At 33.0% G+C, this 23611-nt stretch overlaps 2 protein-coding genes across 2 annotated transcripts; one reads left to right on the forward strand and one right to left on the reverse strand.

The window, feature by feature from the left end:
• Positions 1-7772: 7772 nt before the first annotated feature.
• On the forward strand, positions 7773-11974 carry LOC141701488 (uncharacterized). Its single transcript, XM_074505131.1, has 2 exons — positions 7773-7931; positions 11349-11974. Exons 1-2 carry the CDS (start codon positions 7788-7790, stop codon positions 11802-11804), a joined length of 600 nt encoding a protein of 199 aa, XP_074361232.1. The 5' UTR covers positions 7773-7787; the 3' UTR covers positions 11805-11974.
• Positions 11975-12834: 860 nt separating this feature from the next.
• LOC141701487 (subtilisin-like serine-protease S) lies at positions 12835-17318 on the reverse strand. Its single transcript, XM_074505129.1, has 11 exons — positions 17022-17318; positions 16820-16917; positions 16581-16678; positions 16170-16328; positions 15540-15651; positions 14917-15445; positions 14750-14844; positions 14409-14651; positions 14208-14322; positions 13936-14122; positions 12835-13640 (listed from the first exon to the last, which is right to left on the reverse strand). Exons 1-11 carry the CDS (start codon positions 17103-17105, stop codon positions 13075-13077), a joined length of 2286 nt encoding a protein of 761 aa, XP_074361230.1. The 5' UTR covers positions 17106-17318; the 3' UTR covers positions 12835-13074.
• Between the last annotated feature and the right edge of the window lie 6293 nt (positions 17319-23611).

Genomic DNA, 23611 nt, shown 5'->3' on the forward strand with positions numbered 1-23611 from the left:
TAGCTGAAATCTTCTGCTCTAGATGATCAGGAAGGGTGTGCAAAAATTTTAAGTTAACCTCCTTAGCTTCATAGTATTCGTCATGAAGCTGCAAGTCATTAATCATCTTATTGAATCTTTCAAAAACATCAGTTTTACTCTCCTTTGGTTTAACCATAAAACCCTTATACCGAGATACCAAGATCCTTATTTAATTTGACCTAACTTCCCCTGCTCCCTCACATAGAATTTCTATTTTCTCCCAGATCAGTTTGGTTGTGTCACATTTGATAATGTTATTGTATATTATATTGTCAAGTGACTCTATCAATATTAGTTGCAAACCACTGTCCGGAGAGACTTTCTCCTTTTCAATCTCAGAGTACTTTGAGGGATCTTTAGGAGCATAATGAGCTGGGATGACCATGTATCCATCTGTAGATTCCTCAACTCTTTTCATGGGAGTGAAAGGGCTATTCTTCAGAATCTGAACATATAATGGGTTGGCCATCTTTATAAACAGCAACATCTTCTTTTTCCATAATGTATAGTTGGCTTTGTCAAAGGCTGGTATCTTGATACTACTTAGCTTCTGTGTATTAATTCTTCCAAGATCTATAATATGTTTCTTTCATATTATTCTCTGATACCACTTGTTAGGTAATGGATACAACACAGAGGGGGGTGAACGTGTTTTGGATATTTTTAAGGATTTTTGAATGTTTGTTGTTTGGTTAACAAAGCAGATTAAAAATGCAATAATATTATGTTATCTGAAATAAAATAGTGCACACAATATTTCAAAACTCACTTAATTTTGTTTTAAAATCAAGTTAGTGTTTTTCTACAAATCATGGGTTCTGTAAGTAAAGAACTCACTTTTATCTTGAGAGTTACATGCAAAACCAGATCTGTTTGATACAATTTAAAAGCAAAGGACCAGTGTTTATTTTATAGATTAGTAAACACGGGTTTACACAGCATGCAATAAGATGTACTAAACCCTACTTTAAGTTATCTATAAAGATTTCCAATCCTGGCTTAGTGGATACTTGTATATCCAGTGGATCTGTGACTTTCCTTTGTCAATTAATCTTGGCCTTTGATCTTGCACTCTTCAAGATGCTTTTGTAGACTTTTCAATCTAAGTGATTAGATTGTTTGTTGATTGATAATATTGAATATTCAACTTGTCTGCATTCTGTACTTGAGGTTCATATCGAGATCTCCAGTTTGTTCTATAGAGAACTGACATCTCAATAAGTATAATGGATTATCGAGATCTCTTAGTTCTCTATAAGTGTCTTTGACTTGCGGAGGTCTCTTAGTTCTCTATAAATCAACTTGGCTTGTCAAGGTCTCCAAATATATACATGTAGAAATGACTTGTCGATATCTCAGAGATCTCTATATATATTTTGACTTGTAGATATTTCTGAGATCTCTAATGATTATTTTGACTTGTCGATATCTCCAATCTTCATGTCTTCATTTTGACTTGTCGATATCTCTGAGTTCTCTAATGCAGAAATGACTTGTCAATATCTCAGAGATCTCTATATACATTTTGACTTGTAGATATCTCTGAGATCTCTAATGATAATTTGACTTGTCGATATCTTTAATCTTCATGTCTTCATTTAGCTTGTCGATATCTTTGAGACTTCTCTATAAACTATTTTGGACTTCTCGATAAGTCATTCTAGAGTTCTCGTATGACTTCTCTATATGACTTGATCTGTGACTTGTAGATATCTTGACTTAGAACATTTTTCCTAAAACAGATTTATTCAACTCCAAGCTTCTTCACAATATCTCTAGAGGCATAATCTTCTTGATCTTCTTCCAGAGTTTATTCTTATACTTGAGACTGTTTACAGAAAAATACTATAATCTAATCTTTGATATTTTTACATACTCAAGTAATATAGTACAAAATACAAATTTAGATTATCATACAACTAATTTTTAGGGTGGTCAAATTGACTTAGTCTTGTTATGATACAGGCATGTCTTGCACAATAAGGCCCGTATGTTTCGACTTATTTTAGACTCAAAATCGTGACTTAACTCGATTTTCGAAAAAAATTGGAATTTTACCCGGGTTGTCGCACTCGTGCATATGTTTCAAAATTGGATTAATTTAAAAAAAAACCCTTAGTTTACGTGACACCAGTGTTTTAAAAATCAATAACTCATCTCGTTTTTAACCACTTTTCTGATCCGAGTTTTGAGTAATCATGTGTAAGAATGATTTTATCAAAATTAGTCAATATTGGAGTTTGATTTCGAGTACTCAGGGCCAAATTCGGGTTTGGTTTTCTCAATTTTTATCAGTTCGTTCGAAAACTACCTAGAAAAAATAAATGCGAAATTTTATATAATGTGATTAATTATTAAAACTAATTTTTAATTATTTTGTCAAAAATTATCAAACAAACAATTTGTACTTGACCTCTATTTTTTCTATTGGGGGTTATTCTAGTTAGACCCTTCTTAGAGTTAACTTAATAAAGACCCAAAATATAAAGGAAAAACATAAAACCATCAAATGAATATCTTAAATTTTCAAACAACATATATAGACAATACATATATACAAAACTATTACTATACAGGACTTTCATTGTTGTGCAAGACATGCATATATATAATAAGACTAACTCACACTACCAACTATATGCCTGTACATATGTTGGTAAAATCATCAGTGATTCCAACGATTGCAAATGCGATAATTAAAAAAAGGATTTTCAGCCGAAAATATTCGCAATAATCCAATATATAAAATTGTATTTTTGAATTTTTTTTAGCCGAGCTCGAGCCTATTTCGAGCCGAACTCGAGCAGAATATACCAAACGCTCGGCTCGAGCTCGTTAAAAAAAATTCCGACCCCCCTTATATTCGAAGTTGGATCCGCCACAGCCCTAAGGATAGGTTGTATGATAATCCCATTGTATTTTGTAATTGTATTTCTTGTGTTTGTAAAAATGCTAAGTAGATTAGACTGGAGGATTTTTCTATGAACAACCATCAAGCTAAGGAATAAATTCTGGAAGAAGATCAATCCTGAATCCTGATCATGCCTCGGAGAGAAGTATAGAAGCTTGGATTTAAATAATGTTGTTCCAGAAAAGATGTTCTAAGTCAGATATCGACAAGTCACAGATCAAGGAATATAGAGAAGTATGTCAAGAAGTCTAAAATGGCTTGCAGAGAAGTCCCAAGAGATATCGACAAGTCATTCTACATATAGATAACTGGAGATATCGACAAGTCAAAATTTTATGTAGAGAACTGGAGATATCGACAAGTCAAAAGTCTATATAGAGAACTGGAGATATCTACAATCAAAAGCTCATGTAAAGAACTGGATATGTCGACAAGTCAAAAGCTGATGTAGAGAACTGGAGATATCAACAAGTCAAAAAGCTTATAGAGAACTGGAGACCTCGAAAAGTCAAAAATCTATATAGAGAACTAGAGATATCGATAAGTCATTTTATGTTAGGTATGAATTGCAACACAGGGGGGTGAATGTGTTTTCTTGATTCCTGATTAACTGTGATAGTTTTTGGCTAATGAAATAAAATAGTTGAATGAATTTGTAGTGATAAAATACTAGATACAGACACACAAGCAATTTATCAAAAAACTCACTTAATTTGTATTATTCAAATTTGTCTTGTTACAAATACGTGTTCTTGAAAATAAGAACTCAGTTACTTCTCTTGAGAGAATTATAAGATTTTTCTAGATCTGTTTGTTACTCCTGTACAAAGGACCTATGACATGTTTTATAGATCAACATGCACTGTTTATATAACTTGCACTAAAATAGACTAACACATTTTTTAAAACTTCTTTGTCTATTTCCATTTTCATTGTAGAAAATCTGTGCAGAATCTACTAGGTTTGTGACCCTCTTTTATCCAGTTCGTCATGGCCCTTTATCTTGTATTCTTCAAACTGCATTTGTAGGCTTTACAATTCAATGATAGAATTGTTTGTTGACTAATAATCTTAGATCTTCAAGTTGTCTGTATTCTGAATTCTGAAGTTGTTTGTCGAGATCTCTTTTGTTGTATAGAGATTTCACATATCGATAAGTAAAAGAACTTACCAATATCTCAAGTTCTCTACATAGGCTTTTGACTTATCGAGGTCTCCAGTTCTCTACAAGTAGAATGACTTGTCGATATCTCCAGTTCTCTATATAAGCTTTTGACTTATTGATATCTCTAGTTCCGTACATGAGAAATTGACTTGTCGATATCTCCATTTCTCTACATGGGCTTTTTGACTTGTCGATATCTTCAGTTCTCTACATGCAGATTGACTTGTCGATATCTCCTGGGACTTCTCTACAAGTCATTTCAGACTTCTCTACATTCTTTGATCTGTGACTTGTCGTATCTAACTTTAATTTTTTTTCCTAGAACAAAATTATTCAACTCCAAGCTTCCACACTTCTCTCTGAGGCATGATCAAGATTGATCTTCTTCCGGAGTTTAAATCTTTAGCTTGATGGTTGTTCATAAAAAAATACTTCATTCTAATCTACTTAGCATTTTTACAGACTCGAGAAATAAAATTACAAAATACAATTGAAATATCATACAACTTATCCTTAGGGTTGTCAAGATGACTTAGTTTTGTTATGTACATTCATGTCTTGCACAAAATTTTACTTATCGTTATGTGACATCTCTACACATCAAAAGAGATCTTAACAAATAACTTCAAAATTCAGAATACAGACAACTTAATGATCCAAGATTATCAGTCAACAAATAATTATATCATTGAATTTAAAAGCCTAAAAATGCAGTTTAAAGAATACAAGATCAAGGACCAAGATGGACTGGACAAAGGAGGGTCACAATCCTAGTAGATTCTGCACATATATGCCGCACTAGAAATCGAAATAGATAAAGGAGTTTTATAAAATGTCTTAGTCCATTTTAGTGCAAGTTCTATAAATAATGCATGTTGATCTATAAAACATGTCACGAGTCTTTTGTTTTAAAAGTAACAAATAGATTTAGAAAATCTTGTAATTCTCTCAAGAGAAAAACCTAAGTTCTTATTTTCAAGAGCACATATTTGTATCAAGACAAATCTGATTTAATACAAATCAAGTGAGTTTTTTATATAATTGCTTGTTTGTTTACATTGGTCATTTGTCACTACAATTTCATCTAGTTGTTTAGTTCCATAAGTCACAAACACTCACAATAAAATCAAGGAACCAAGAAAATACATTCACCCCCCGGTTGCACTTCATACCTAACATTCACCGTCATCAGTATCGCACCAACGACCATTCTTTGTTCTTCCATCTTGCAGGAACCACCAATCACCACCATCTCAGTCTCCATCACCGGCACACCCCAATCTTCGTATCTCTATTCAATTATTTCATCAAAGCAATTATTTCTCTTCCATTAAATACTTTATCAGCAACCTTTATTTTTTGATAATTATAACCGCCTGTAACCATTGACATCTCAATAGTACTAAAAGTTGAAGACAAGTCACTAAAAAATTAACACAAAGTACCAAATTTTAACACAAAACACCTTACAAAAGTACCAGATTTTAACACAAATCACCCAAAAACTATCACATAGTACCTCACAAAAGTATGAATTATTGACACAAAGCATTGAATTTCAAGACAAAATACTTAAAATTTAACACAAAGCACCTCACAAAAGTACTGAATTTTAACACAAATCACCTAGAAATGAACACAAAGCAACGAAGTTTAACACAAATCACCCAAAAAGTAACACAGATCCCTTTAATCTTTTAATATAAATCACCTAAATGTTTCACCTATATATATTCTGAAATTTAAAATCATCGTATCCTCGAAATAAATCACCAACCATCAATAAACCACAAGTTTTGATCCCTACATGATCTTTCAATACCTTTATCCTTCACATATCCGACATCTTCCCGTACATCTCTTTATTGCTCGTAAATAAAAATTGTGACTTGTGTGATTTACTCTAGATCAAATTCAATTTTTGAACCATATTTTTAAGTTTAGGATGTGTCCGTGGTCTAGTGTTTGTAGAATGAAAGATAAGATCAATATGGTAAATTTAAAGAAGAAGAGAGATTCATGAGTAAGAAGAAGATAATGAAATGAGAGATGCACAGAAGGAAGAGGGAAATTGGTCATGGAAAAATTTGATCGAAAAGAAATGGGTAGATGATTTACGGGGATGATAGGGAGTAATTCATAAATAAACTCCTCGTTTTACTATTTAAGCTCCAAATTTAAAATTAGGTCATTTTTATTACACATTTACCCATATTTTTAACAAGTGTAATTCATTGAATTTGTCTTCATTATGAGCAATTATGTCATTTACAAGATACTTGGAGCTTAAATAGTAGTTTTTAGAGTTTATTTATCAATTCCCTACACACATATATATTTATATGTACAGAAGTCACGTAAAGAATGTGTGGTCTAGATTAAAAGTTGTTAGAAAGATTGAGTGACCGAAATAGGGTCTGCGTTCTAATTTTAATAAATTGTCTCATTTGAACACTTACCTATATATATTATTGCTAATGTGTTACTCCCTCCGTCATGTTGATTTCTATACGTTTACTCCTCCGTCCCGTTGAGTTCTATATGTTTACTATTTGCACGTATTTCGAGCATTTTATAAAGTACAGTTTCCTAATATTTTTTAATTATTTTTTTGAATAAAAGTTTAAACATGAAACTTTTATTCAGAAAAAAAAAAATTTTAAAAAAAATATTATAGAGTTATGCTTTAAGGAATATTGAAAATCATGTCAAAAAATAATGTGTAGAATTTAATGTAACTAAGAGAGTGTTAAACTATTTTTTTATTAAATAATTAAGAAAAATGATATCCAATTCGTTACTGGAGTACTTGTTCCTAGAAATTTCTTTTTGAAATAAAATCGAATTGAACCGATTTCTCAACCCTGCGGCACACAAAATATTTGGAATCTATGACTATTTCAATTTGTACTAGTTTATAGCCCGTGTTTTGCACACGGGTATTTTAAAAATTATTTAATAAAATAAATAAATAAATTTATAATTAAAATTAAATAATATAATTCTGAAAGATTAAGTTATTTATATAATAAGTGTATTGCATCTATATATTATGATAAATTTATTTAATAACTACTTTCGTTACATAAGTTATTTTTATGTTATATATTTTATGAGATTATTTTTATAAATAGATCTGTCAAAATTTAAAGTTTACTTCAAATTTGTATTAAAAACTTACCATAAATAAAACAATTCATATTTATAATTGTATTGCAAAGTTTCTATAATTAAAATGGGTCATAATAAATATATGGATCTTTTATAAACGTAATATGAATACCAAACTTAAAAATGAATAGCCCACTGGGTCAAATTAAAATTAAAAATTATATCCTAGCCAAAATATAGATACCAAACCTTGAAAAAGAGTTATCCAGCAATTTATAATATATAGATACGATGGATGACCTGTGCATGTAATTCCGGACATGGCCTGAAGCGAAAAGACAAAACGAGGCACTGTGGGTGTGATGTTATCCTGGATTGGAAAGATGCGGCCCAAACGTAAGAGGGTCGTTGGGACTAGGACCTTTAATGCTTCACAGGCCACAGCTAATTTTGGGGCTTAATCTATTTTGTTGATCCAGTTCTGTTTTAAGATGGTTAAGTAATAACTGGGCCAGGATGAGTTGGGTTGTGAAGTTTTGGGCTTATCAAAATATAGTCCTAAGCTGTCATCCAGAGATTATGTTTTCCGATTCCGAGTCCGACATTACACAAAACTACACGGTGTTTAACCAAAGTTTATTACACAAACAACAAACGAACACCCCACAAGTCTGTGTTCCCCAGAGCTTTGAAACACCGCTTCAACTCCTTTGTCCTCTCCAGGTAATTACGCCTTCTTTTCTTTTCTTATATTCTTTGTTCTGCTGCTATTCTCCTTTGTTTTCAATATTACTGTTACTGTATTCGATTGATTTTGTAGCCTGTGTTTTCGAATTGATGTGTTCTTTGTCTGATTAAATTTCCTGTCTGTAATTAATTTCTTAGTATAATTTGATTATCATTCTTTTTAATAAGCATATTGTATTACCTTTTGATTTTTACTTTGGCTGGTTTGTGTAAATTTCATATAAGTTACTATGTGTACATCATACATGGGGGGTTTTGAATTTTTGATATGTGAGGCAAGTACCAATCATCTATGAAGATTTTGCACTCTATCGTGATTTTTCGCCTTTCACTTTTGTTATGAAGAATTCAGTTCGTTAATCTAGTTATGCCTTGTGTTCATAATTAAATTATTTTTTTTTCTAAAATATTATAGCTGAGGCCTTCTGATAGTTTTATGCTTGCAGCCACACTTATGATTGGGATGTGCTTTTACAATTGCTAAGAGTTCCCCTAGCCTAACAATTTTGTACATGTATCTAAGATCTACTTAGTCTGATAATTTTTTTGTCAACAAATCTGCTCTTTTTCATTGTAATATTACTCTTTGTAATAAACTGAAATTCTATCTCTGTGCTTCCAATTCTAAAAAGGTCATGTTACCCTCTCTTTTTTATGGTCTTAAACGTAGTAGTTCAAATCTTAGAGTTGTCCTATTCTTAGACTTGGATGTTTTTCATTATTTTTGCATCGCTCGTGGTGAAGTTAGTTGTTTGCTAGGTGTAAGAATGTCCAGTTCCATGGTTTATTTTGACCTGCTGATAAGCTCTTCTAATGTAAATTGTGATAAAATATAAGATATGAAAAACATTCATTGCCACTATTAATCTTACAAATATGTTACATTTACATTTGCAGCGTATGTCTCAGTCGTGTGGGACTGTAGATTCTAAACACGTGAAATATAGTTTTAATGTGATGACTAAACTGTGGTTGAGTGATTATATAATTCCATAAAAAAATTGGGTGTGCATTGATGCACGACAGCCTATTAAGAAGTTAAAACAAACTATTAGGGAACAATATTTTTGACTTTGGAAGCCCATTAATTAAAGTATTCTAGGATTAGTTAATTATATTAATAATGATCTATTATATTAGGAATAGTTATCTTTTGGACTAATATTTAAATTAGGAAATGTTGTTTAGGATTCTTATAAATATGGATTGATATTGTAATCAAATCTGACTATTATTATTGATAATGAAACATTTGTGTATTCATTCTCTTGCGTGAGAATTGTTCCAGAAAGTTATACCGAAACCCTAGCTTTAACCTTGGCCCCGTCAAAGTGGTATCAGAGCCAACTTCCTCCCACTATTAGCCACCCTACTACCGCCTTCTATCAACCACAGCCTTCTTACTTTTTATTGCCATTTAAATTCTGTCTTAGCTGTAAATTATCTCTCAAACCTTTTATCAAACAACTATCCTACATCCTAAAATTTAGTAGAAAACCTTATGAAGGTAAACAATTCAGCCCGAATATCTTTTAGAAATAAAAACAAAGAAGGAGAAATCAAGAGAGAAACATATATCAAGTTAAGTTTAAGAAAAGCAGACTTCCTGAAGCAAGTTCTGTTATTTTAACCCAATACACCAGACTGCCAGCATCAGTGTAAGCCCAACCCAATTTATTTGCAAAATTACCACCTGGTACCTAAAGATTTGCTAAACCTTCAAAATCAGCCCCTGACCTCTCCAGAATGTATAAACCAGTATCCAGTCCCCACAGTTCACTGAAAGTACAAAACAGTCCCTTCAGTTTCAGGAATTCCACAACAGACCCTGACCTTGTGATTTTGGCTTCTGCCGAAAAAATGGTGAATGCTAGTGGGTTGAATGCAATACTTGAAGAAATATTCAAGAACAAGAGGAAAAGAATTCTGACTTCAAACTTTCAATTGATGAGTTAGAACATCAGATGGCTACTATGATTAGGCGATGGACAATCTTACAAAATAATGTGAATGAATTACTTAGCGGGTCATGAACTAGAAAAATAGCCGCCTAAACAATATTTTTTAATTTAAATATAACTTTCCAAACGATAACTATTCCTAATTTAATTGATCAATTATTAATATAAGTAATTAATCCCAATATACTTTAATTAACGGTTTCCAAAGCCTAAAATTTGTTCCCAAATAGTTTCTTTAAGCTTCATATTGGGTATATCAATTGCATCCCAACAATTTCATATCAAACCCTAACCATAGGAGTCACTTTTCCTTATTACCTAATGATAGATTCTTTGGTATATATCATATCACCTCACAATTACTGGAGTTTGAAACCAACTTCAGCTGATTGTATCCAACTATCCATACCTCGAACACTTGCTCGGAATTCTTAACCTTATATATCCCACAAAAGAACAACTATGGTTATTTATCTAGTAAGATTTTAGTTACTGCAATAAACAAATAGGTCGTGTCTTTTAAACGGAACTCTGGGTTTTTTAACTGGTTAACAATGGTTAAAAGATTGAATGAAAAAACAAAGAAAGAATAAAGAGTCATCAGTAACTATGATCCTTGATGATACATGAGATCTCAACAAAATAGTAAAAGAAGATCCAAGAAATCAGTGTTATCTTCTGCACAACTTGACTATGGTTGAAAGAAAATAAACCGAGTTGTATCCTTAATTCATCATACTACCTACAGTATACTACAAGTCACTGCCTCTTTTAAAGCTAAAACCCTTATAAGGGTTCTCTCTGAAATCAGTGTGGAACTTCTTTTTTCATAATACTCTTTCCTATTCTAATCCTTTCACTGGCCACTAAATTATCAATTGAAGTATGTGTATGAACACACGGCACTATTTTCATTTATAATCAACACCTTGTTTCACCTATACAATACACACAAATATCTATACTTGGTATTTTTCAATAATCATATGTCTGTTCCACCGTTAAATATAATAGTAAATTATCATAGTTACTATAATTTAATTATGAAGGTATGTTATAGTGAATTATTACATGTGCTTTGGGGGCTACAGTATGATGACTTTTAAACTGATGCATTTGTACAATTTACATGAAATTATTAGTTCCGGTAGAAACACCAATTGATTGAACTTGTTGTTTATCTGTTACAGAAATCTGATGCAAACTTAGAAGCCATTGTGGTCCTGGGGATTTTTTTTTTGTGTGTGTGGGGGGTGGCAAGGGGAAGCATTAACAGGGCTATGACAAACTATTTATTATGTAGAATTCTTGTGCATATACACTATTTAAACTGTATAATTTAAAAATAAGAATACATCTACTTATTTTTTGGCTGCTTTTACTACTGTTTCATGTTAGAAACTGATGTCCCACCCCCTTCCATGTTCTTCAGTTGGCCATATCAGTCACTTCAGCAATGCAAGATCAGCGAATGTTGTCGGTTGATGAAACAGCAGTTCCTAAGCCACGGGTAAAGAAACCGTCAACCAAAAAATCCAAGATTCAAGCAGAAGGGAATGGTGTTAAAATGGCTCAAGAACATACCAAACCAGGTCAAAAGGCTTCCAAGAAAGGTTTGGTGAATGATATCTCTTCATTTCAGCAACCTGAGAGATCAACATCAGACTCCTTACCAGATTCATCATCATCGGGAAATGAGTATAGAGTTCTGAGACGGAAATATTTACTGCTAGAGGAGGAGAGCTTTGGTTTGGAAAGTGAGTTGAGAGAAGCTGAAAATGAGGTTACAGACCTTGAAAAGGAAAAGCTTGATCTCTTGGACAAGCTTGTTGTATTAGAAGGCCTGGTTGATCCTTCGGAATTTCAGGGTGGATATAAACACATCTAGTAATGACCATCAGGCCAGCTATTAAGATTTTACATATATTTATATAATAAACTATATAGAGTTCCTTCCCTATATAAGATGGATACAATGGGCTTGGTTATATTTTAAATTGGAATCCTTAATTCATTGCTGATTAAATCTTGTAATCAACTAATCTGAAATTTGTTTAACTTGTAAGATCTCTTTTCATAATGTGAAATGGTGAAAATCAGAGGTGTTGGAAGGAAGAAGTTTGTGGTTAATGATATTCTTGAGCAGGTTCTTCAGCTGCTAAATGTGACAGGTGAGTTCGTTCATCACATTATTAAATGGAACTTGAATTCGAACCAATTTTCTCCTCTTGGTAAACAGGTAATGTTTTAACCCCTAGCGGTCAGAACTTAGAAGGTGTATGCCGACAGCCTAAAATTATAATCTATGATTCATATGGAATTGGGGGCTATGGCGGAGTATACAGATGATATGCACGTGAAATTCATGTTAGTTTGTTCTAATGATTTCAGAGAAAAAGCCTATGATTGTATGTTTTTTGTCATGTAATCTAGTAACTTGCATAAAAGTTGTCACATGATACACTTTTTTTCTCTTGATGTCATGAAATGAAGGTCCCTAGTGAATAATCACAAACACATAAAGTGATGCAGGAAGTTATATTATTAATTAGCTCATTTCATATGAAAGTTGTAACGCAGTGCACCAAGAAATTCAATATTGGAATGCTGCAACATGCAAATTCACATCAAAACCCGTGAAACCAATCATGTTGCCATACTGGCTGGCTGGCTGCCCACATAAAGGGAGACTCGAGAACAACCTGTATCTGGATAGGACAATATCTAAAAATTACTCAACACGCGTAGACATGATAATGTCAATTTTCTAGAAACCGTTATCAATGTCGTAAAAATCACTTGTACGGATCTAGATAGTTGGTTAGCAAATATAATCATTTTAATGGAGGAGATAACAATTTTTTAAGAAATTTTAATAAACTGTTTTCTCCATTTTCCAGTTTAAGACTAGGCCAACATTAAACTAGCAATTTATTTTATTTGTACAGCATTACCGTATTAGGTAGTGAAGTAATATTTTGTTCCTCTAGGAGAAATTTCATGCTCTCTACTACCATGTAAAAAGTATAAGTGTGTATTCCTTCCAGCTTCGACATCGACATTTGCTTGATAACATTTCTATATGTAAAAAATCTGAATCCATTCCACCCCCAACTTTCACCTCTGAATTTTCATAATCTACTACTTGTATCTTTGATCTATATCAATCGCCCCATGGTAGGAGGAGTAACTTGAGCAACCAGTGGCATGGTCACTCTGGACTTCCTGTTTCTCCATGTCAAGAATCCAAATGCATAACCCTGTGGTGGAGCAGCAACTTGAAAGTTCACTCTAAAACTTATCTTCTGGCCGTACCTATCAAAGACAATCCGCGAGGGTTCGACAGTCACGTTGATTCCTCTTGGTGGATACACTACTGCTCGGTAGATATTTTTTGCATAGCCAACATTTGTCAAAGTTCGGGTAACTGTGTAGGTGTTGTTTAGACTTGGCACTGCAATTGATGGATAGTTAAGATCAGACGGTGCCGCAAATGTTTGCTCTTGACAAGTGCTGTTGTCCCTTGTGATCAGACGTAGTGATTTCTCATTGTAACCGATCGAACAAAGAAAGGCTTTATAATCTGCTGGAGATGCATCATAGATCAGACCAGGTTCCAGTACTCTTGTCGGACTCACAAACCCAGCGCCATAATCAAAGGCATTGCCTCTTCTTCCTTCGGGATCCACTGTAATTGGTTGGCGATGCTTATTTCTCACAGTAGCTGCATTTAACTTTGTGTATCAGGTATTCAGGTGACAAGAGCTACTTTATGCCAACTCAAAATCTCATATCAAAGTTTAGAATGTCTTCTATTATAAAAGACATTGTGAAATATCATAAAAAGCATTTTGATTTGTGATTAGTTTGAAACTTATGCATATACAGAGCATAAGACGTGTGATTACTTATCTGAAAAATTTTGAGTTTATCAGCAAAGATCAAGGTGTTTAAGCTGAATGACTGATTAGATACTATTTAAGTGCAAAAGTCTAGCTTTTTTAGCTGCTAAATTTTACCAGTTGTCATGATTGCAGATTTGATGGCGGAGGGCGACCATGACGGATGCACAGACTTGATCAGTGCTACAATCCCTGTTATATGTGGTGCAGCCATGGAAGTTCCCGATAGAATATTGAAATCCTTTTTGGAAGCTGCTGGAGACCAGGCTGCAAGGATATTTAATCCTGGAGCTGTGACATCAGGCTGCAAGGCCAACGATTCAGCATCGATACTAAAAGAAAGCGAGTAGAAGGCTGCAAGAGAATTCTAAATTTCTAAAAGAAATTACCTTCAAAATCTGTGGGGTCAAGCCGTTCGGACCTTTTGAAGAGAATGAAGCTATACGAGGAGCTTGCCGAGATCCAATTACTGTCTTTGCAGAGAAAATCCTTGAAGTTGGTTTTCTGTTAATATGAAAGTCAAATCTTAAAGACAAAACGGTACATTTAAAGGTCAAGGTTGATTACTTATTGTCATTTAGAGAACAGACCGAGTACGATTGACATAAGATAAGATCAAATTCCCTGTTCGTCTGCCAACCATAGCAGCAGGAATTACAAAAGGAATGGCAACATCTTTATCTGCTTCATCAACAAGAATCATCCCTGCTCCTCCAGCTTCTTTAACTACAACACTTTTTTGCAACTTTGATTCAGTTGAACTTTCTGCATGTCTGCAGATAAGAACCCTCCCTCGGGCCTTTGTTCTGTTCAAGGAACTCTCTAAACAGAAACTGGGGGAGGGGTGAAAAGCAGGAGGAAAATACTTCAAATTCTAGTAATAATGCCAATATGTCTGTATATTACTTGTAACAGATACCTTCTGCTTCACCTGGATTGATAGGGAGTGAAATATCCTGCAAATGCTTCCGAAGCAGATATGATTCTGGTGGAGGTCTCCATATCCATTAAACTGAGACTTTCACCCTATTCAAATGGGTAAAGTGTAAGGAATTTGTTAATAATGAACAAAGAACATTACCACTACGTGAAAATTACCACGATCTTGGCTCCATTTCCCAGCATGATATCAGATGTGAAATCTCTGTCAGTGGAACTAGCAGCAACTGTGAGTAACCATGGAGCAAGATTTGTTGCAGAACCCTGTTGTCCTTCATTTCCAGCAGAGGAAACTACCACTACTCCATGGCTAGCAGCATGGAATGAGCCAACTGATATGGCATCAGTAAAATATTCTCCCTGAGGAGCCTCTGGACCAAGAGATAAAGACAATACGTGAACCCCATCTCTAATCGCATCATCGAAAGCAGCCAACAAGTCGACATCATAGCAACCCGAGTCCCAGCAAGTCTTGTAGACGGCAATTCTAGACATTGGTGAACCCCCTCTAGCTCCTCCTGCTGCTAATCCTTTGTAATTCATGTCTGCTACATAGCGTCCAGCAGCAGTCGACGCAGTATGGCTGCCATGACCATTACTATCCCTCGGGGATCTATACGACACCATTTCCAAAGAATCTTCTTCAGCTTCATATCCGCTCAAGTAGTATCGTGCTCCGATCACTTTCCTACACGAATAAAATCAAATTTTAGATCCTAATTATCGAAAACAGTAAAAATCCAATAATTAGTTAAAATGTGGGCTAATAATTATTAAAAAACCTGTTGCATGTTGATACATTGAATGCTTCCCCTGATTGGCACTCACCCTTCCATCCAGCTGGCACAGGAGGCATGTCCACATCACTAAAACTAGGGGATTCAGGCCATATTCCTGTCTTGCATAACTTTTTTATCAGTACATTGTTACCAATAATGATGAAGATAAAAGACAAGTTTAACTGGTCATTATGTACTATCTGATCATGATGGTTACTGTCTTATTTTACTTACTAACAGTGAATATAGGATCTCAAAACTATAACAAATCTAATATCTTTACATAAAATATATGTAACAGAAACATTGGAAAGTTGAGATCAAATATAACATGTTACTTTAAGGAAATCAGTGGAAAATCCTGCACCCCATCTCAAACATTAATAAGGTCTTCAAGTGAACAACATTAACAAACACAAAAAGATCACAAAATACATACTTCAAGTCCCAAAGATAGCATGTGAATGTAATTAATGTTCGAAAGAGTTGGCAACAACACAGAGTGGAACACAGAAAGATAAGCTGCTTCATGTGTACATTTCTCAAACAATTTAATGCTTAGAGTACTTTCCAATCTACCAACACGAAAATATGTAAAATCGAAGAAACTAAATTTGTGGGAGGACAAGTTACCCGTGTCAATAAATCCAATGATGACATTGACTTGATTCTTGGTGGAAAATCCAGGGATTTCCATGGTTTCTTCACTTGAAAGTCCCATGAAATCCCATGAATGAGTAGTGTGTAATTTTCGCTTTACGTTTGGAAATACGGACACTACTCCTGGCATTTCTGTTACAAAAATAGTATAACCACTTAGTTAAACATCTGCTAGAGAAAACAACTGCTACAGAATGACAAACACATAGTATATAATAATAAAAGGGGTGGTGAGAGGGACAGAGAATTCTATTTTCTCTGCTATAAAAAGCTGAGGAATAATAATCTTGGAAAATGAGAACCACTCAGAAGTTTAAAAATTATAAATGAAGAACAAATGAAGGCAGCAGCAGCATATAATAAAAGAGTGAAGGTGAGGCTTACTAGCCATTTGAGAAGCTTGGTCATGTGTCAACTTGGCAGCAAAGCCTCTAAAACCATGAACATAGCTATACAAGTGAGAATCTTGGGCTTTTTCAATACTGCACAAATAGTACCATTTTTAGTAACAAGTCAAATCCTTCAAAATAGACTAATTGATTCCAACCCAAAAATTATTATATTTTTAAAAAAACAAAAATATAAAAATAAGACCCCAGAGTAAAAAAGAGTACAAAACAGACCTTCCTTGATGAATAGAAGCAAGCATAAGATGATTTAGCTTCAAAATCTCATCTGGGTCATCTCCATTGTCTCTGCTACCCATGTACACTACATATACCTGCAAAACCCACAACCTCAACATATTCAAGATTTTCTAAACTTTTAAAATTTAGAAATAAAAGATTAATGAGAAAGTAAAATAGAATGAAGAGTAAAATGCACCTTAGAAGAAGAAATGGAAAGACTAAAGTGGGAAAGAAACATAAAAGCAGCAAGATAAAGAACAATAGCAAGCCCAGAACTCATGTTCAAGATTATGTATGGTATTAACTGTCTTAGAAGAAGAAGAAAACAAATATTAAGTGTGTGTGTGTGTGAAATATAAATGAAAGGATAGGTTATTATAAGAAATAAAAGAAGTGACAAAATGGGAATGTAGAGCAGAGGAGAGGGGGTATATATAGGGGAATAGACGAGGAAGGAACAGGTGGTGGGTTGTAATTTGTGTAATTGGGATGCGCAAAGACTCATACAGGGGATGGAGATGGAGATCCGCATCATTTATTTATTATTATATTTTATGGATTTTCTATAGTCACTAACTCCCATAAAAATGGGCTCGTGATTGAATAATAAATGTTAAAGGCCCCCTGCATTCACATCAATTTCACCAATAAAAAGAGTTCATTTTTATTGGAGTTAGTAACTAATGTGTGCTCTTGGGCACATATTAGAAAGATCGATATTTTATATAAGGAATGCTGGCCTGATGATCACCTCACCTGATGATCACCTCAGGAAATATGTTTAAGGTTAAAAGAAAATAAGTATAATATATGGGTATTTTTATAAATACTGGGGTCATGTTTATATTTATAAATTTGCCCTTAAAATATTATAATATAAAATATCATAATTTAGGTAAATTGCCTGTGAACAACCTCAGACTCAGTTTTATCTTTTATTTATTAATTTTATTCTTTATGATTATCAAACTACAATTTTATATAATTTACCCTTCAACTTCAAAATTACATGCCTATCACACAATATTCTGGTGACAATCTTCAATTGAGTCCATCCGGTTTTAATACGATAAGTAACATTTACATAAATATTCCCATTATTTTCGATGACTGAACCTGGATAGTTAAAACGATTTGTCAACAGAACTCTGTCTTCAGCCCTAGAAACTGCAACATCCGCCTCACTAATTTTCCCACTAAAATTAGCCCATACATATTTAGTAACAACCCAAACGCAAACTATTATTTTCTAATAATTCACGGCACTGCGCACATTAACATCACTCATAGTTTCTGCTATCAACATTACGTCATCGGCAAAAAGTATATACTAAGACGTGGTAATTTGCATATCACGATTACATCCAAAATAACGATAAATAATAATGGATTTAATACCGATCATTGATGAAGTTCAACCTCAATCGATAAAAAACAAGTATCTTAAAACACATATTCCAATCGGATATATCTCAGCCTCCGAATACATATTTTGTATCATAAAAGATGGATATTCATGCATATCTTTAAACTGTTTTCAGATATTTATAGAGTACGGATTATATTTTATTTTGGGGATTACCAAATCTATCTACACAATTGCATATTATTTTTCAATTTTATTCTCCTATTTTCTTCATTATTCTCATATTACTTTTTCCAATGTTATTTACACTCTCTAATTAATCGGACACCCAAATGAAAATACTTCAAATTACACATATGATTAGACGTAACTTGTAAGTGAACTCTTTTGAATTGATATGTTTAAATCCATATGTTTAAATCCAAACTAATATCGAATATTGTCACTTATCAAACTATTTTTAATAAAAATAAAATCGATATGAGTTCAAAAACTGAAATCTGAGTTTGAAATCAAAAAAAAGTAACATTTTCTGTTATCTAGCGCCTTACTCCTGAGAGTGATAGAGAAAATAAAATACTTTTAATTCATATTTTAAAGAGAAAATATGATAAATTTACATCTAACACTACTTATTTTCTATTTTATAATTAATGACATTTTAATTGTAATACTGAAATAGCCAACCGATAATTAAGTTGGTACCCACAAAAATAATAAAACACAACGATCATGTCAAATAATAAAATATTTGGGTTTTTAAATGTAACATGTGTTTTGTACCACTATTGAACCACTAACTACGTTGTATGTTTCTGACAAATTTTCCCTCCCCTCAACTATATATAATCTCTCATTTAATTTTCTAATTTTCCCTTAACTCCTTATGAAAACAATGCTTTTCTTTGTTTTCATGTTTGTTTCTTACTTTCTTGTGTATGTGTACTACCTGCTTCCTCCTTTTGGGATCCACTCCCACGTCATAAAAATCTTGTTATAACATATTACTAATTCTTTTTGCAAAATAGTAATAAAAAGATAGGTAATTTGTTTGAAATTCCTCCTTTAAGCCAATATCATCACTAACTTTTGTAGTCAAGTGTAATGTCTCCCTACCTATGTTAAAAACACATCCCATCTTCTGTGTATTTGAGAAATGATAAATTTAAGGGACCTCAGACATGAGAGTGTGCTTTTCTTGACAGAGATTTATGTCCGTTATTAATTGGGTGATTACCCTAAATGTCATTTAGGAGTTAAAAATGACCCTAAATGTCAATTCAAAATGGTAAATCGTGTACCATTTATACAACATAGCTAAAACGAAATTTCGTGTAACGTTTTGACATTTTGAATTTTTTTTATGCGCAAAACGGTAGATAAGTAATGTTTTGGTACAAAACGCTATATGATGTACCGTTTTGAGCCAACCACCGTTTTGCACATTTTAAAAAAATTTAAAAAAAATTAAAGTACCAAAACGGCACACTATGTACTGTTTTGCATTAAAAATACAAAACGTAACACGAAGTACCATTATGAAGTGATATTTTGGGCCATTATTTTCAAAAGTGTCATTTTAGACCATTTAACAATCAAAAATGACATTTTGGTCATGTTGGACAAACTTAGTATTTTAGACTAAGTTGTGAATCATTTTGAGACTCTATATGAGTGAGACACATTATGTGTTAGTGGTGTGTATTTATTGGAACGTATTCTCCTGTTCGAGGGGATTCCAACGCATATTTACATGCTCAAAATGAGTAAAAGGTGAATGAGAACTGATGTTCCAAAGTTTTACCTTTTAATATGAAAAGTTGTTTTGTACCAAATCGAGAGTAGCACAAACCTATTCCTTAGTTTTTCTTATAAATACCATGTACCACATCGAAAAGAAAAACAAGTAATTTCAAGCCTCTCTTTATAAATAGAGTCTTAGGGTACCAGTTTTATTAAGTCGAGGAAATAAGAGTCATCTCTTTCATTCTCAGTCTCTTTAGTCTTAAATTTTTCCAATATTCCGGTGATAGTTCTCGGGCTCAGTTCAAGTTCGCTCAGTATATTCTATCTATCGATTATACTAGTATCTCGTTTTATCCTGGGAAGCAGGTCGCTAAACATGGATGGTGCGGGGCAAAACTGCTTTAATGAGACAGTTTTCTGGACTCGAGATTAAATCCAATCTCTGTTTGTTTTCTCAAACCCTTCTCCTAATTTAATTGTTAATTCTTATATGCTTATGTGATTTAAGAATTAGCAATGTTCTTATGAATTAGTTATATATTCAATATATATATAATAATGTCTTTATCGTACAAGATTGATAACAATCTTAAAATAGTTTTCTTCAATTTTCATACTTTCTTGTGGGTAGACGCAAAAATCAATTTGATTGTTTAAATTGGATTTATTTATGGGTATATGAGTGACCATTATTTGCCTCATTAATTAAATTAAATTTAGTGTGTTAATTTCTTTGATCACTTGTTGCTATGTGCTTGAAATTAATATAAATTTGATTTTAAGTGGTGCTTTGTTTAAACATAACAGGTACGAGGCAAAATTAAGCACAAAGTTGTTTGATAATTGGTTTCTTAAAGGCTATTGATGCTTTAATGGTTATTGATTTATGATCAACTTATATTCAAGTGGACATATTTGGTGACATCTCTCTCGGGTTGATCATTATAAATTGGTAGAGTAAACCCAAATTTATAATTCGTCCATGTTTTCGCTATTAATGGATAGCTTATTATGTTTTGTTTAATTAACATGGTGATTGATAATATATATGAGCTAGAGTTTCTTAATTCTGAATTGATTTCGGAATTATTAGTATACTGATACAAGAATCGTATATGCTATAGTTTACATGCGTGTTTGCAAGTTCATAACATGGTATTGCTATGCAATTAAATGATATGGCACCATAAATGTGACCCTTCATGATGGAACTTGATTATTTGGTGATTAATTTTTTAATCATTATTGAGTGATGATAAGACATCAATTACAATTATTTAATATTTAATAATGGAGTTATATCACAAACTTGTAATACTGGATAAATAGAGGCCTTACCGCGTATCTATTTAATTGGAGAAAATAGATTACAAGCATAGGTTGGTGACAATAGACGTGATACAAACTATGTAGTTCTAAACATCTTATTTTAATAGATTTATTTGTTAACAAAATGCTTTTAGTCTATATGGAGGCTTTGAAAAGCTATTAAAGGAGGCATAAGTTGTTTTATTATGTAACGTGTCTCGTTAGTTAACATTAGTTTGACTGGAAAAATTTGTTCTAGTATTTTCACTTGTGTTGCACTGGATATAATGCAGTAATATGTTTGTTGTTAAACAATGTGACGAGTTGTGCAGCTGAAGTGAACCAGATTTACAATTGCTCAGGATTCTCCACATTAAAAAACCTAATGGGCCTGGAGTACAGGTTATGGGTCGGCACATAAATTATATTTTTCTGGTTGGATTTTTCCTCCAGTTAAATAGTAATTTCACGTGTTGGTGTCGGTCTGCTGCGGCAGTGACACACGAGCCTATTATAGTGATCCATGTGATACTTAATACGGCGAATATTGATATCAGTATTTATGCTGAACTTCGGAGAAAATCCGAAAAGTTGTTAACCCTAGCGCATCAGTTGATCAAGGATCACTGAATGTGGGTTTATTGAAGATTTATGTTCTTCCTTGGGCCTTTTCTGGTTGTACCAGTAGGTGAGCCAGAAATGTAGGTTCGTGTGAACCATGTAAATATTTTCGAGAAATTCGGTAATTGAATTTTTAATGATAAGAACCACGGGAAGTTCTTTAAACATGATATTAAAATCTTATAGGTTTTAATGAATGACGTAAACCTGCTCAGATGAGAGGTAGTGACACGATACGTGTTTACTGTCTAGTTTGATAGTAAAACATTTGTCACTCGTACTCGTAGTCGAGTCAATATTGAAGCTAAATAGAGAGATGTGTGCTCTATAAACTCAAGGGTAAATCCAACTTAATACAGATAATTAAGATGGTAGTGAATAAATATGATGATGAATAATCACCGGGAAAATTCCGTTTGCAACGTGAATATTCATGAGGTCGTTGCACCTTACTCGCATTATATAAATGGAGTAGATGCAGACTTGAGTTGCGCTCTGAGAGAGATGCAAAACGATTGTGATCGGCTCAGACTATCACTGAATTTGAGGATATTAGTTATGAAGGGCTAATCGTTCCTTAAACATGATACCACATAAGGAAATAATTAAATTTCCTATTAGTTTTGGAATGTTTTCTGACATTCTGTAAAATATTAAAATTGTGGGGGTATCTAAAACAGAAAATTATTGAATTTTCTATGAATAGTGGAATGTAATGAAACATTCTTGAAAATAATTGAAATGCGGGGGTATCTCGAAACTTGATACCAATACCTCTGTTGGTAGCATGAGATCCAAAATCAATTGAGATATTTTGGATGGATACATAGACAATGGTTGAGTCTAATAATATCCGATATATGAATATTTTTTTTTTAGATTCGTAAGAATACTATTACAGAGTTTAGGAATGCTTATACGATAAGCTAGTAGATCCTAGTAGATCTGTAATTAAAAGTCATCTAAATGAACTTACGAGTTATTGGATGAATGTGAGGATGAACCTGTAGAGAGCAAAAGACTTGGATAATTGCTAGTTCCGAATATCTTGATAATTTGCTTGAAGGTGAACTCGTAAATTTAATAGAAGCAATGCGCTTCTCGTATAATTCCTTGATAAGTGAATATATCAAGAGAAAATTTGACTATTGCTGAGAGTCAATAAATCAAGATTTTCTAGCACGTGTACTAGAAAATGGATTGTGTATGTTCTCTCTATGTCCTTTGTGGGGGAAAGGATGTTAAGAAATAGATAGAGTGGTTCTGTTTGACAGAATCTTGTTAAAAAAATATATAGATCTTCTTACGAGATAGAAGCATTAGGACCCAAATGAATTTTCAAATTGGGAAAATATATGTGGGTCTGAAGGAAGTATAAGGTGAGACTGATAATAAAATATTACAGTCAAAAGTGATGACCTTATATAATTTATGAAATATTCTCGAGTTTTGAGAATAAGGTTCACTAAGATGATACTAAAATTATCGTATTGTGAAATTTAAAAGTGCATCAATGAACATTGAGATGGTCTTTCTAAATAGATATTTGGAGAAATATATATTTACGTGAACCTGAGGGTTGCTCTAGATAAAGCAAGAGTAGAAAATCTGTATTTTTGGTGATCATGTTGAGTGGAACAACATTGACACGGAATAATGGCATATTAAATTTGATATTGCTATGATAAGCAATGGCTTCAAATAAATGACATGGTTGCCATTTTGAGGACGCTCAAAATTGGTTG

The sequence above is a fragment of the Apium graveolens genome, unplaced genomic scaffold (assembly GCF_009905375.1).
Source record: "Apium graveolens cultivar Ventura unplaced genomic scaffold, ASM990537v1 ctg3919, whole genome shotgun sequence".
In the NCBI taxonomy this organism is placed as follows: Eukaryota; Viridiplantae; Streptophyta; class Magnoliopsida; order Apiales; family Apiaceae; genus Apium; species Apium graveolens.

Coding starts and splice junctions, on each gene's coding strand:
- LOC141701488 (XM_074505131.1), top strand. CDS start 7,788: ATGTTTTCCGATTCCGAGTCCGACATTACACAAAACTACACGGTGTTT. Junction 7,932..11,348: donor AACTCCTTTGTCCTCTCCAG/GTAATTACGCCT, acceptor CATGTTCTTCAG/TTGGCCATATCAGTCACTTC.
- LOC141701487 (XM_074505129.1), bottom strand. CDS start 17,105: ATGAGTTCTGGGCTTGCTATTGTTCTTTATCTTGCTGCTTTTATGTTT. Junction 15,652..16,169: donor CATTGGATTTATTGACACGG/GTAACTTGTCCT, acceptor TATGCAAGACAG/GAATATGGCCTGAATCCCCT. Junction 15,446..15,539: donor AATGTATCAACATGCAACAG/GTTTTTTAATAA, acceptor TTATTCGTGTAG/GAAAGTGATCGGAGCACGAT.